The sequence below is a fragment of the Hyperolius riggenbachi genome, chromosome 1 (genome assembly GCF_040937935.1).
Source record: "Hyperolius riggenbachi isolate aHypRig1 chromosome 1, aHypRig1.pri, whole genome shotgun sequence".
Classification (NCBI taxonomy): domain Eukaryota; kingdom Metazoa; phylum Chordata; class Amphibia; order Anura; family Hyperoliidae; genus Hyperolius; species Hyperolius riggenbachi.
In genome coordinates, this window is record NC_090646.1 from 178,328,861 (window position 1) to 178,343,533 (window position 14,673).

The window sequence follows — 14,673 nt, forward strand, 5'->3', positions numbered from 1 at the left end:
GGAAAATCTTTTATTCTTGATCCAACATCAGTGTTACAATGAAAAGCTCACGCGTATCGGAGCAAAGAATGGCTCCTTAATCATAGCTTACAAAAGCATGTGTTACACAGATTAAATAGTGTGAGGCCACACCCGAAGTGGTGTGTGCATTGGCCTTAAAGGTACATAAATAGTATTTTAAAAATGGTGTAAGCCACTATAGTACAAATACATAGAATCACTAAATAATTAGTTAGTTAAAAACACATAGACATAGCATCAGATTGCAAACTACCCATAGATCATTACACATGTGGAAACAGACGACATAAATCCTAAAGAGACGCACAAGTCAAATAACTAACAGATGCTTGTAGAGCCAAAGGGGAGAGAAAGGAGAGGGGGAAGGAACAAGAGAAGGAAAAAGACAAAATTGGATACAAATTATTTGTCATAAAAAGTGTTGAGGTCCAATCTGGAATTGAGCCCCAAAGGGGCACGGGTCCCTAATTTCCATATCCAAAAGGCTTCTCGTCTTAATAATCTGTTATATAGATCTCCTCCCCTAAGTGGGTATGATAGTCTTTCTATGCCCTGGAATTTAAATCCAGACATATTACCTGAATGAGCATAGAAAAAGTGCTTGGAAACGCTAGAAGCATGACTGTAATAAGCAGCATTCCTGAGACACCTTCCAGCGCCATTATAGTTTTCTGAAATCCTCTGACGGAGGGGACGAGAAGTACACCCCACGTACTGTATCCCACATTCCATGCAAGCAACCAAATAGACAACATTTTAAGTCTGGCAATTAATATACTGTTTAATGTCATAGTTGCTGTGTCTGGAAAGGGAGACAATTTCACGTGTTTGGTTGTGAACTCTACAATAGCGGCAGGTGTTATAGCCGCACCTATATGAGCCTTTATGTGCTAGCCAGGTCGGTTTAGGCTTGTCTTCGCTCTGAAACAAACTGGGGGACAAGCTGGTGCCCAAAGTGTGGGCCCGACGTGAGGAAAAACCACACCCTCCAGCTAGAACCGCATACAGCTTAGGGTCAGAGTGAAGAACAGGCAGGTATTTTTTAATAATACTAACAATTTGGTTATACTCCAGGCTATATGAGGTGACAAAATGAATGCCTCTATTGGCTTGACTGTCCCTACGTCCTGGCCTCGGAGTAAGTAAAGCTGTTCTGGTCTTTTGTAACACTCGGTTTTTTGCTTCTGTTATTTGGTTTTCCCGATACCCACGGCAGAGAAGTCTCAATTGTACCAAGTTAAGTTCTATCTGTAATTTGGCTGGATCAGAGCAGTTCCTAGCCGCTCTGATCATTTCTCCATATGGAATGGACTTCAATGTATGCTTAGGGTGGCAGCTCGTGGCTAAAAGCAACGAGTTGCCCGCACACTCTTTTTTCTATATGTTCTGGTCTGTATCCTCCGCGATGCTACATGGCCATTCAAGGAAAGATCCAAATAGTTAATTTTTGTGGCACTGTGCGACATCGTGAAGGACAAGTTCAAATTGTTATCATTACAGTATGTTAAAAACCTGGGGAGCTATGATCCTGCTTCATCAGGTAGGAAAAAGTTATTGACTCACGTATAAGCCCCATCCCCAGTATAGCCCCCTCCACAGTAGCCAGATGAGCCCCCAGTACAAGTCAGCCCCCTTCCTTGTAGCCAGATATGTCCCAAGATACCACTAGAAGGCATCATAGATATGAGACACAGTGATTGCCACATTGGAAGAATCCCAATCATTGCACCACTGACACGTTGCTTGCACACTCCGCTCCACAAGCCAGGGGACACAGGTAGTCTTGAGCTTTGCACACCATGTTGCAGGTGATGTGGAGCACAGACACAGCAGGGAGCCAGCTGGCAAGAGCAAAATCACTAGTGCACAATCCATACAATCCTCTGCCAGTAACAAAATGTGCTCCACCATCCGTTCTGCTCCACTGACTTGCATATGGGGGGGGGGGGTAACTTTTCGCCACATTTTTTGTGCTGAAAAATTAGGCTTACACACGAGTATATAAGGTATATGGAATCATGGTCCACGGAGTTACACTTTGGGCAAAACCAAATCCATTTGAAGGTTTAGTACTAGTCCACCAGTTTTCAGGATTGCTAATTCGTCATTATGACCAACTGCTCTTTATAGTCTACCGCTATTAACACAATTTTACCAACTCTGATGCTGACAAAGTGAAGGTAATCAAACTGTTTTGCTAGGCATTTGAAAAGTGGAAAGAGACCAAAGAAGATCATTTAAAAGAAAAAATTCTTAAGGAAAAGCACAGTGAAAGAGAAAAGAAGGAGAAGGAACAAGAAAAAATTGCAGAGAAATTGAGCAACAACAAGACTGCTTACAAAACATGGTGAGATTACTTACTCTACTATAGTTATATTGGTTAGGTTTAAAGGGACTCCGAGCAGTGCAGAAACTATGGAAAGATGCATATCATTTGAAAGCTCTCTTTCTCCTCTTTCCAATGATATATAAACCGCCGCCCTACGCCTTTTAGTTTTCGCAATTTTCGCGATTGAAATTGCCGCGGCCGCGATTTCAATCGCGAAAATAGAGAAAACTAAAAGGCGTAGGGCGACGATTTAGGTGTCGCCAGAAAGAGGAGAAAGAGAGCTTTAAAATGATATCCATCTTTCCATAGTTACTTGTATTACACAGGACGACACTTTCCCCAGTGTCAGCAGCTCCATTCAGCAGAATGAAGCTGCTGACTTTAGGAAAAAGTCGCCCTGTGTAATACAATGTAACTATGGAAAGATGCATATCATTTTAAAGCTCTCTTTCTCCTCTTTCTGGTGACACCTAAATCGTCGCCCTACGCCTTTTAGTTTTCTCTATTTTCGCGATTGAAATCGCAGCCGCGGCAATTTCAATCACGAAAATTGTGAAAACTAAAAGGCGTAGGGCGGCGGTTTATATATCATTGGAAAGAGGAGAAAGAGAGCTTTCAAATGATATGCATCTTTCCATAGTTTCTGTACTGCTCGGAGTCCCTTTAATAATTAGTGCTAGGTACTTTTTTTCTTAGAAAGGCTGAGGTTACAGAATAGGGTAGGGGGTAGTTAGATTTAACAATTATGGTTAAGTGTCCGGATGGATTGTTATGTTGGGAAAGGGGATGGGGTTTAGGCTTCTTGCACACGGGGACGTTACAGGCGCACATTAGTGCAGCCTGTAACGCTCCCCCAACGCACAGCAGTGTAACACAAGTGGGCTGTTCACACTGCCCACGTTGCGTTACATTGTAACGCAGCAAAGTGTTGCATGCTGTGCGTTCTATGCGGCTAAGCCGCGTTAGACTGTTTGCACATGCTCAGTAATGTTGGGGAGGAGCGGAGAGCGGCCAGGCACATGGCTAATTAATATTCACTGCACGTTGTGACGTGCAGTGTTTACTTCCTGGAGCGGCCGCTCTGTGCGGCGATTGGCCGGGCGGGACCACGTGATGCCGCATGCGTCCAAGAGTACGCATCACGGCATCACGGACGCCAGAGTGAGCTGCACAACGCGGCTCACTCCGACGTCCACACCAGAGAGCACCAGGTGTTGCGTTAGGGGCACGTTATGTGCCCTATAACGTCACCTAAACGCAACGTCCTGGTGTGTAACTAGCCTTAGCGTTATACATCAGCAGCGAGTTAAGGTTGAAGTGATGTAAGGAATTAGGAAGGTCTTAACATTGTGGTTGAACTTCAGTTTAGGTATTAGGAAGTGGATTACCTTGGGGAAAGGTTTAGGTTAGGTGTTAGGATGGAGATGGGAGGACTGTTTAGGGTTAGCCAATTGATAGTCGCAAAGCTGATTGTAAAATATCAGTAATCATACTTTGCCGTTATTCTATTAGTTGTAACCATCAGTGTCTGCGCTACAAACAAATGCACCCATGCAACCCTTTCAAATTCAGTCCACCAGTTTTACTAGGCTAATACCCGAGGGAGCCTCTCTGTGGGTGTATGTATGAAATTGCCGCTGGGAGACTTGGACGCAGGATATAGCCGATATATGGCTTACCCTGCTCCTGCACAAGTCCTGGAGGAATTAATTACTATTTCCCCTCCAGGTCCAAGTGGACGGTGGGGAATGATGTAATTCAGCTGCCAGCTATTGCTGGTGGCCAAATTAGAGTGTTTTAGAGTAACTTCAGCTCTGTCTTCTGCTTGCGCCAAAGTTACTCACTGTGCACACCAATAGCCATAATTCCTATTACGGTCTATGGTGGTGACGGCTGCGCCCAAATCTCCTGCACTGTTATTACAGCGCTCGCTCTGTGGTGCCTCGACTGTTTTTTGTTCGGATTCTATACAGTCACACAGCTTATGTCTGGCCAGTTTACGACTGGGCTTAATATTTAAGACTGGCGTAATGGAGAAAAAAATGCAGCTGCTGAAAGCCACCAATCAGTTTTGATTTATGAATCAATCAAGGGTCCCGATTAGATGCACTGGTCAACAAAACCACTTTCATTCTAATTTTCTTTGCACTCTCATGAATAAATTGGTACCACTGATCTTTATCATCTGATCTGCTCTTATACTATGCTATACAATCTTATAATTGTAAACCCCTCAGCTTTTAGTGTGATCATTAGCCTTTTATTTTACTGGAGTATTTTATATTAAAAGAGCGTGTATAGCTAATATGCTTGTAACATATGAATAATTACCTTGCTGAATGCTAAAATATAGGAATGAACGAAAGGAAACCGTGCTGCAGCAAAAGAAAAAGAAAGCAAAGAATGAGAAACTGGAAGAGAAGAAAATAAAATCTGAGAAACAAGAGAAAGAGAAAAGAGCAATGGAAATATATGAGCATTGGCTGGTAAGAAGTCATTTGGAGTTCTCAAAGAGACTCCGTAACAAAAATTGCATCCTGTTTTTTATCATCCTACAAGTTCCAAAAGCTATTCTAATGTGTTCTGGCTTACTGCAGCACTTTCTACTATAACAGTCTCTGTAATAAATCAATGTATCTTTCCCCTGTCAGACTTGTCGGCCTGTGTCTGGAAGGCTGCCAAGTTCTTCAGTATTGTGGTTCTGCTATGAACTCCCCCTTCCAGGCCCCTCTATGCACACTGCCTGTGTATTATTTAGATTAGGGCAGCTTCTCTCTTCTCTCTTATCTTTTACAAGCTGGATAAATCGTCCTCTGAGCTGGCTGGGCTTTCACATACTGAGGAGTTACAGACAAGGGCAAAGCTGTTTGCAGGAAGAAAAGAGCAGCCTGAAACTTCAGTGCATGAGAGATGCAGGGGGAAAGAAACACACAAATGATCTCTTGAGATTCAAAAGGAAGGCTGTATACAGCCTGCTTGTGTATGGATGTATTTTCTATGTGTGGACATACTGTACATCAACCTACTTCCTGTTTTGGTGGCTATTTTGTTTGTTTATAAACAAACTTTTTAAAACTGTTTTTAACCACTTTTAATGCGGCGGGGAGTGGCGAAATTGTGTCAGAGGGTAATAGGAGATGTCCCCTAACGCACTGGTATGTTTACTTTTGTGCGATTTTAACAATACAGATTCTCTTTAACATTGTGTTTTTGTTATATTCTTTACCCTAATTGTATTCTAGGGTTTCTAGTTATAAATCTGATTCTCAAACTTGTCAGTGATAACTATTTCTAAAAGTGCCAGAAGTGTTCACATGTCACAATTTTTCTCTATTTTCCACATTTTCTTTTTTTCTTTTCATTGTTCACCAATTTATAGACTATGTCCATATTTACAAAATGAGGAACAGACCCTTTTTATCAAAAAGGAAAAGAAAAAGGGGAGGGAGAGTATTCTCTATTACCACTTTGATATTTAAGTACTTGTCCTCCACTTTGGCATTTTACACTCTCTTTTCAGTAACCTTATTCCGAGTTAGTGGAACTTCGTTAAGCACTTTTTTTTTTAACTTGTTTACCTTTTTTTGCAATTAAGTAAAAGATAATTATTTTTTTTTACTTACATGGAGCTTTTACCTTTGAGGTCTTTGAAAGGAATCGGAAGTGAAATAAACTTATGATATATAATGAATTGTATGTGTAGTACAGCTAAGAAATAGAACATTAGTAGCACTGATATGAGTCTCATATTGTTTCCCGTACAGGAAGAGTTAAGAAACTTCAGTTGTTATCTATGCAAAAGAGCTTCTCTGAGCTCTCCGAATTAATTAAGTCAGAGAGCAATGCTATTTTCAGAAGCACATACAGTATACATTACAGAAACAATGAAAGACAACTTCAGATAAGGTTTTATTGCAGGGAAGTTCAAAGGTTCATCAGCTCTGCTCTATTTCATAGTTTAAAATGCAGAGCGTAGTTTGTGAACTATAAATATTAGAGAATGATGCAATGTTATAAATATGTTATAACTGAAAATAAAAATTATCTGTACTACACATGAAATTCATTATATCATAAGTTGTTTTTTTTTTTTTGCTTCATTGTCACCATAAAGTGAACCTTGAGACAAAATCTACTCCAAAAATCTACTCATCAGCACTGAAAAGGCTTGGTGTTTCTTTAACAGTTTCACAGCATCAGACCTTTGTTTTTCTTACCCAAGCCTCATTTTTAGCTGCACAGAAGAAAACTGCCCGGGCATTTTTCCCCTGATGCTGTGCAAAGCATGATGGGATTTCTGATGTTGTTCTCATTCTGCTGTTTTGGCGCAATTTTTTTTTTTTTTTGGATTAAAGATTTGAAGCCTAGTGCGTGCAGCTGGGAGGGGTGATCAGGACAAAGGACAGTTGGAAATGTGTATCATGCTCCCTGTCACCTCCTTTCAACCAAAAAGATGGCTGCCCCATGAAATCACTAACATTTGCCTGTTCTTTTAAAACAGGGTGGGTAAGAGATTATATTACCTATTTTAATTAACATAACTAATGTAACTTAATTGGGGGCTGATGTCACGCCCAAGTGAAAGGATATGTGGTTCATGCACCATCCCTCTCTCCCATATGGCATTATATTCCCTTTCACAAAATACTGTTCTAATCTTTTGGCTTCAACATAGATAATTACCACAGTAGCGCAAAGAGCTCTGGATGATCCTGAGGCTTTCCCGCTCCTCCAAGACCCCTCTGCTGCCAGCTGGGACCCTTCTTATCTTTGTGCTGGCGCAGTAGCATAGAGTCACTCCTGCACAGAGACAAAAGCTGTGCACAAGTGGCTCCATGGTACTGCACAGGCACGCGCCATTCTTCGTGCCTGCACAATGCAGCCACTCTCGGATATGGAAGGGAGTGCTGCTATGAGCAATTTTTAACATTGAAGTCAAAGATTGTTTAGATGGTCACAGTGCAGGAGGGGTGTATGAAGATCAGGGAAGCTTCTGGACCTCCTGCTGAGGTCAGTATCTAACTTTATTTTTTAAACCTGACTTCAGGTTTACTTTAAGGCCTCTTTCACACTCACCCCACTCGTTATTTATTTACTAGGGGACCTAAGCCCGTTAAAAAAAGGCTCTAGGTCTGTCCAGCATGTCAGTGCCCACACACCTGCTGCGTGCACCCGCACACCAGCTGTGCACGCGTGCCTGCATGCCCGTCGCACGCCCACCTCCCGCACCAACAGCTGCCCGCCCCCCTGTCCCTGTCCTCCTCCTGTCCCAACACATGCGCAGTAGCACAAAACCTCGGACACACAAACAGGAGGAGGATGACGCAGGGTCACTATGGGTTTTATTATATAGGATTTTGCATTGTGGTGCTCTGCCCCGCCTCTGCTTATCGCAAGGGCAATGTAAGTCTATGGGGACATACACACTATGGCAGTGCGGTGCGACGGAAGTAGCGAAATCGATGCAAGGCCACCACAAACTCTGCAGTGTGTTGGTGCATGGTCCATGCCTACAGCTTGGATTATGCCCCAGCGCAAGTCTATGGCAATTCAGTTAGTATGAATGCACGATCGCGGTTGCGGCATGCAGGCACAGAGCACCAAAACTTCAGTGAGGTACTTCCTGTCCAGCTGTGAGCATCCCGCTATTCAGGGGGGAAGAGCTATAAATATTAACCTGGCGGTGCACTCTGGTGCAGGGTAATATACTAGGGGAAATGGTGCGGTGCGATTGTCCTTTCCCAGGCTCTCATGCCGCAGGCCATTCGCACCACACCATGTGTAAAGCCTGGTACACACTTTCAATTATGATTGGCCAATGTAGTATGAGGGTCAATATACAGTGTTCTCCTCAGGCTCTTTTAGCCGGTTGCTCCACCCGGCTAATTTTGGTGAGCACCCAGCTGTCATCAGCTCACTTCCTCCTCTGCTGTAAGCAAAGTTGTGCAGCGAAGCACCAACCCTGCATTCTCTCATCTTGCCCCAACCGGCTGCTTTTTCATGCCACTCGGCTGGAGAAAATTCTAGGGTGTAGCTAAACCCTCAGACTACATGGAGGTGGTAAAATTGGTCAGTGATTGGCCAATCATAGTTTAAAGTGTGTACCAGGTTTTATAGTAGACTAAATCGCAGATCTGCAACAAGCTTGCAGCAAGTGGAGTAAGAACATTTGATCTGCATGCTTACTCAGCGTCAGTGTTTTCAAATGTACCAGAAGCAGGTAATCACCACGACAGTCAGAAAGGGAGTTGTTGTTTTTTGGGGGGGTTTTAAGAAAGAAAATAAAGTTTGCAGCTTCTACTTCCCTCCCAGTACAAGTTTCATCTTCTGTAAGTAACCTAAAACTGCACTGAAAAACACATTTCACTACCAACAAATAGATTATTAAAATAGATTAGAATGAAAATGAAAATCTTCTAATGACAGAATGCAGTGTCATTGGGGTAAAAAATGTAGCCGTTTAGTGCAGAAAAAACAGTATTTGTAATATTTTAACATGCTTTTTTTCAATTATGTGTAGCTCTCCCCTTTTTGCAGTCTATGCTTGTCAATCTATTCCTTATTTCCTTCCTAAATGTAACAGAAGGTAATTTTAATTTATGTAGCCAGGTCTGTTATTGGCTATTTCTGAGCCTTAGGCAAGACACGGCACGAATGTATCGGAATAGTCCAGCTCAACTACTGTTTTAAAGAATGTTTGGTTTTGCAACATATTCTTCATGTTTTCTATTTCTATGCCTTAAAAGGATATTCTAAATAAATACTGTACTGTAGTAAGCTCAGTTTTCAGAAATTATAATATTTTAAAGTTACCAAGGGGAATGCTACAGCAGTCCTTAATCCACAATGACTATCCTGTAGACTATTATTATTATTCTCATTATGATTAGTTAGAAATGGATTTGCAGTTTACGCACCATTATTTTTCTCTGATCCAAGTATATGCATGTCCTATCAGTGTTTGTCGTACTCCTCCCTAGATCCCATCTACTTTAGTAGCTAGTGTGCACACATGCAATTTTTTAAATACTGCACATGTCACACTGACACTCAAAAGCTTTATGCACATGCTAGAAGGTTGGGGCCGCATCCCCCGAGATGACACTTCAGCAGCCGCAACTTTCTTTCTACTTCCTTGTTCTGCATGTCACCTGTAGGTGACATGCAGGAGACCAAGGCATGCAGAGAGCGAGCTGTGGCCACAGGAAGATGTATCGGATTGGAGACCCGTTGCAGTGTCATCCGATGTTGTATCAGACAAGACTGTTCTTCAAGCATGTCTGCTACCAATATTCTGCTGTTAGGGGAGGTAGGGAGTGAGGTGGACAACTAGATCACCAGGGAAGCTATATAGGAGGAGGAAGGGAACCACTAGACTACCAGGGAAGCTGTATGGGGAGGGAGCAGGCACCACTAGAGCACCAGAGAAGCTATATACGGAGTGGGGGGGGGGGCAACTAGACCTAGACCACAAGGGAAGCTATATTGGGGAGAGTGGGGGCCCAGTAGACCACCATAGCAGTGATATGGGGATGTTTAAACTAGTCGTCTGTGTTTTTTCCTTAAGTTATACTCTAGTCAAACAATTTTTCTGGTTTCTCAAGAAAAAAATAAGTTCCTCTGGTTTATATTCAGCTGGTTTATATTATATATGTGTTACCTACCTTGACCAATACGGAGCCTCATAGATTAATCTCCCCTTATATTCAGTTTTATGTTGTTTTTTTACAGTCTTTGGAGGGGCTGAAAATGTAGACATACTGTTTTAATAGCAATCTCTGCTATGCAATGTTTTTCATTATGCCCTTTTTTCTGTTACATGGGTATTCTTTAGGTACTCTTTAGGTAGGGCTTTCTTTAACTGAAAAATACATTCTATAGCTCTGAAAAGCCTCTAGGATGTTCTTTGGCAATCTTTCAAACATGGAGTAATATAGGACACCTGAAATGAGAGGGATGTGGAGGCTCCCATATTTGTTTCCTTTTAAACAATACCAGTTGCCTGGTGTCCTAATGATCTTGCATCAGTACTGCCCGGCTGAATCACACATCTGAAACAAGCCTACAACAAATACAGTCAAACTCTATGGCTAAACGTATTAGAGACAGATTTTGATCAGGACAGCCAAACAATTTGCATTGTTAAAAAGGAAATAAATATGGCAGCCTCCATATCTCTCCCACTTCAAATGTCCTTTAAGGACACAAAATAGGAGAGGGTTAGGTTCCACCTTACTTTCTATCCCCATTTGTAAATGGAGTACCTGTCGGTGTACAAAGTTAAGATATTATTTTTATCTCAATTTTACTGAACATATTATCACGTCTTTTACAGTATTTTTTTCCTTACATTTTTGGACACGAGCTGCCTCAATTTCTGCACTTTGGCTGAATAACAAAATCTGAATTTCTATGAACTGGATTAGGTTCATGACCCTCGGCAAGTCATATATGTCTTTTTTTTTTTTTTTTTTTTCTTTGGGTTATAAATGGCCTCTTTTGGGATTTTTGTCCACGCAAGAGTAACACCAATGCTTTACACTGCTTGTTACCGTATTTGCTTGCATATAAGTCGACCCGCGTATGAGCTGAGGTACCCTCTTTTCACTCAGAAACCAGGAAAAAGTGATTGACCGGCGTATAAGCCCCTCCCAGTATAGCCCCCTCCACAGTAGCCAGATGTCCCCCAGTACATGTCAGCCCCCCCCCCACAGTAGCCAGATGTTCCCCAGTACATGTCAGCCCCCTTCCACATAGCCAGATGTGCCCCAAGGATGATACAGCTGTGTCTCAAGATGCCATTAGATGGCATCATAGATATGAGATATGAGACACAGCGATTGCTATACAGGAAGAATCCCCAATCATTGCACCGCTGACACGTTGCTTGCACGCTCTGCTCCACAAGCCAGGGGACTCAGGTAATCTTGAACAGTGCCCTCTGTACGCCATTTTGGAGGGGCTGGGGGACACGAACACAGCAGGGAGCCAGCTGGCAAGATCAGGATCACTAGTGCAAGATCCTTACGCTCCTCTGCCAGTAACAAAACCTGCTCCACCATCTGTTCTGATCCACCGACTCCAATATAAGCCGAGGGGGTAACTTTTCAGCACATTTTTTTTTGTGCTGAAAAATTAGGCTTAAACGCGAGTATACAAGGTAATTCTTTTTTCCACACTTACAATATTTGTGATGCTAAAAAGAAAAAGGTTCATGATACATTGCAGTTCAGTAACTGTTTGCTATTGTCACTTTTTTACAGGAGAAAAAGGAACATCAGGAGAAGTTTGAAAAGAGAAAGAAAAAGTATGACACGATGTCAGATGATTATGATTCCACTCCTCCGTGGAGCCCGCCAGGCAGAACTATACCAGCGGGGAGATGACTGCTGCCCCAGTTCTCTCACTCCTAAACATGAATCAATATTTCTCACCACCACAAAGTGATTATTTGTGATTCCTTATTTTGGTCCCACACATTTACACAGAAAGGTGCAATATTGAATTGGTGTTCTAGTGTGACACAGTGACCTGTAAAATGCTGAACAGGAAAATGTCAGCTGTTTTATGACATTATCTAGTAGCACAATAGAGTTAGTTTGGCCCACAGGTCCCAGTATTTTCATGTAGCTGGGCCAAAAACTGGCATCTTTTTGAACTGTTGCATTATCATCTTGCTAGCATTTTGCACAGGCTTGCTAATTTATTATATTAATAAATGTAAATATTTAAGATTTTAAAAGTGTGATCCACGTGGAAAAAAAAAAGAAAACCCCTTAGCACTGACCTGATGGCACGTGTCCCCTTTTTGTCCAGTCATGAGCTCTCATCTGTTATGGCTTTTTCATCTTAGGAGTTCAGCCTAGGGTGTAAAGCACATACGGATTTTGCACTGTTCTCCCTGGTTATGAAGGTTACAGGTCAAAACCTAATATATTAAAAATTGCTCTCCTCCTCCTCCTCAGCTATCTTTAACAATATCTCCTTTATGTATACTCGTATTAACCTCGTCTCTTGACTTTTCTCTAAGGTCGCATTCACAGTGCCACATTGTGGAGCTGCGTCATAAAGTCTTATAACACAGCTTACCACACTGCATTGATAATCCTATGGGCCGTTTACAGTGCGACGTTATAGTCCCGTTGAAAATGTTACGTTGTGTAGCTCACTGCTTGCAGTGCGTTACCTCTAAATGCAAGCACGTTGCGACTTTAACAGTACATTAAAACACAACGTCCCACTGTAAAAGTGCCCTAAATCTTATGTAACACTGACCATTTATACCTGTATTCTGTTTAACACTACTGACACTTTTTAGACTTTTCCCAACTAAAACAAATTGTCAAGATTTTTTGGCCAAAAAGCTAGAGCGTGTACAGGTGTACCCCAGCATAGTTGAACAATTAATTGGTGATCTATCTAGTTGCATCACTAACTACCTATGGCTTTTGGTGTTGTGGAACTGTCTTGAGCAAAATTTTCTTGAGCTTCTTTCTCCATAAAATAGTGCAGCCTGTTTAGGCAGGAGCTGAGCAGCATATCTAAAAAGTGATTGTTTAAAAACATTCACCCAAATCAATTTTCAAACTATAATTAGATGTCAGCAAAGTGTGTACTTTACCTTAGCCCCTTTCAAACTTTAAATCTACTTCCTCTAAACCATTTTATCCTTACACCTTACACCTTTATATCATTACAAACACTAACTTATGATATGCTGCTCAAAATATTACCTATCCTTAATATTTTTTCCTATTGTAGCCCTTATCTGCTCCACCACTAATTTTGAGCCTGAGGGGAACCATACTTAAAGTAGAATAACCTAGCTGGACAACCTCTTAAGCTACATACACACGCTCAACATGCAAACGACACAACATGCAAACGACCACCTGCACAACACAATGAACCGAACGACCTGGCGTATCGCACGATCTGTATATCCACATGTCCTTATGGATAAAGGACCAACTCATTTACACACTGCGCACGATAGCGGAATGACAGACTACACATTGAAAAGTACAAGTCATTTAACAGTCGTTCAAACGACTTGTACACACGGACCATCTGCACAATATCAGACAACCATAGGCCAACATAGATCGGACGGTTGGATCGGGTGCAATGCCTGTTATCAGTCGCGAGTCAAGTTATTTGCACGGGCCTTTAGATGAGCTGAATAGGCAGAAATTGAGTGACTAGCACCAGTACACTCCATTAACCACCACTGATTAAATCTAATCTTACTGGCATGACCAAACAGGAAAAAAAAGATTAGTCAGATGATTTACTACATTCATAAAATTGACTGTTGATTGAAATTAGATCTTGTTAGCAGAAGTTATGTATAGTAATCACGTTAGCATTTTGTTGATTCTGTAAACTCCTGAATTTATAGAAATCTGTCAGTTGTTCATCCGAGGTCTATATTTGAAAATTAATAAAATATGTTAAAAAACAAAACAAAACACAGAGGCACTGCAATTCCAATCAAAAACACCCTTACCCGGAATATTACTAAAACAGACTGTGATGAGCAAGGCAGATGCTCTGTTTTACAGGTGGAATTGTACTCGAAGACCTTATATCTAATTCACTAATATGCCCCTCCTGAAGCTGTATTTTCCTTATATCAGAATCTTTATTTTGCCAAGTGCGACTGAAGTCATACACGGAATTGGTTGTGGATCACATGGCATTGGCAATAGAGCAAAGGCAAATCCTGCTCCCATCTCAAAAAGGACAAGGAAAAACAAACAGGACAAGTCCCTTTATTCTCCCAACCACATCCCCATATTTAGTTCACATTTGCAATATGTAATAAGTGGAACAATAACTGAGCAGATAAAGTTTGCTCCCCATCTGTCATAAAAATCTTGGGGAATGTTGATTATCACAGTGTAAAAGCATATCTCCATCTCAAAAACAGTAAGCTCTCATGAAATAACTTCTATATAGTTCATGCATTTTACCAGACGATATTATACAGGCATACCTGTGGTTTCTCTATTTTCTAAGGTCACTGTGGTGTCTCTTCTGATTTTATTGTGAAAGCTGCCTTAGGCTGTATTCCCACCTGTGCCGGACCACATGCTGCTAGTGGGAGCTGATGATTCGCTATGGTCCAGCTGTAGCCCGGGGCGGATACGCTCCCCATATACTATATGGGGGGACCCATCCGCCTGCACAGGATTATCATGGACTGCACAGAGGTGCGGGCCGCTTATTGCATCAGATCCCGTGGATCCATTGCAGCGTGACAAGTGTGAAAGGCTCCTATTTATAAATTAGGAGCCATTTACTGTGGAGCAGAGAACATA

General features: G+C 41.8%; 1 protein-coding gene across 1 annotated transcript in view; it reads left to right on the forward strand.

Annotated features, from left to right (window-relative positions):
* Positions 1-11,793, forward strand: part of MAP9 (microtubule associated protein 9) — a 101,095-nt gene extending 89,302 nt beyond the window's left edge. Inside the window, exons 12-14 of the mRNA XM_068278885.1 lie at positions 2,223-2,368; positions 4,704-4,836; positions 11,614-11,793. Of these exons, the coding sequence (XP_068134986.1) occupies positions 2,223-2,368; positions 4,704-4,836; positions 11,614-11,736 (402 nt within the window). The 3' untranslated portion in view covers positions 11,737-11,793. The remainder of the gene's footprint in view (positions 1-2,222; positions 2,369-4,703; positions 4,837-11,613) is intronic.
* Positions 11,794-14,673: the final 2,880 nt, after the last annotated feature.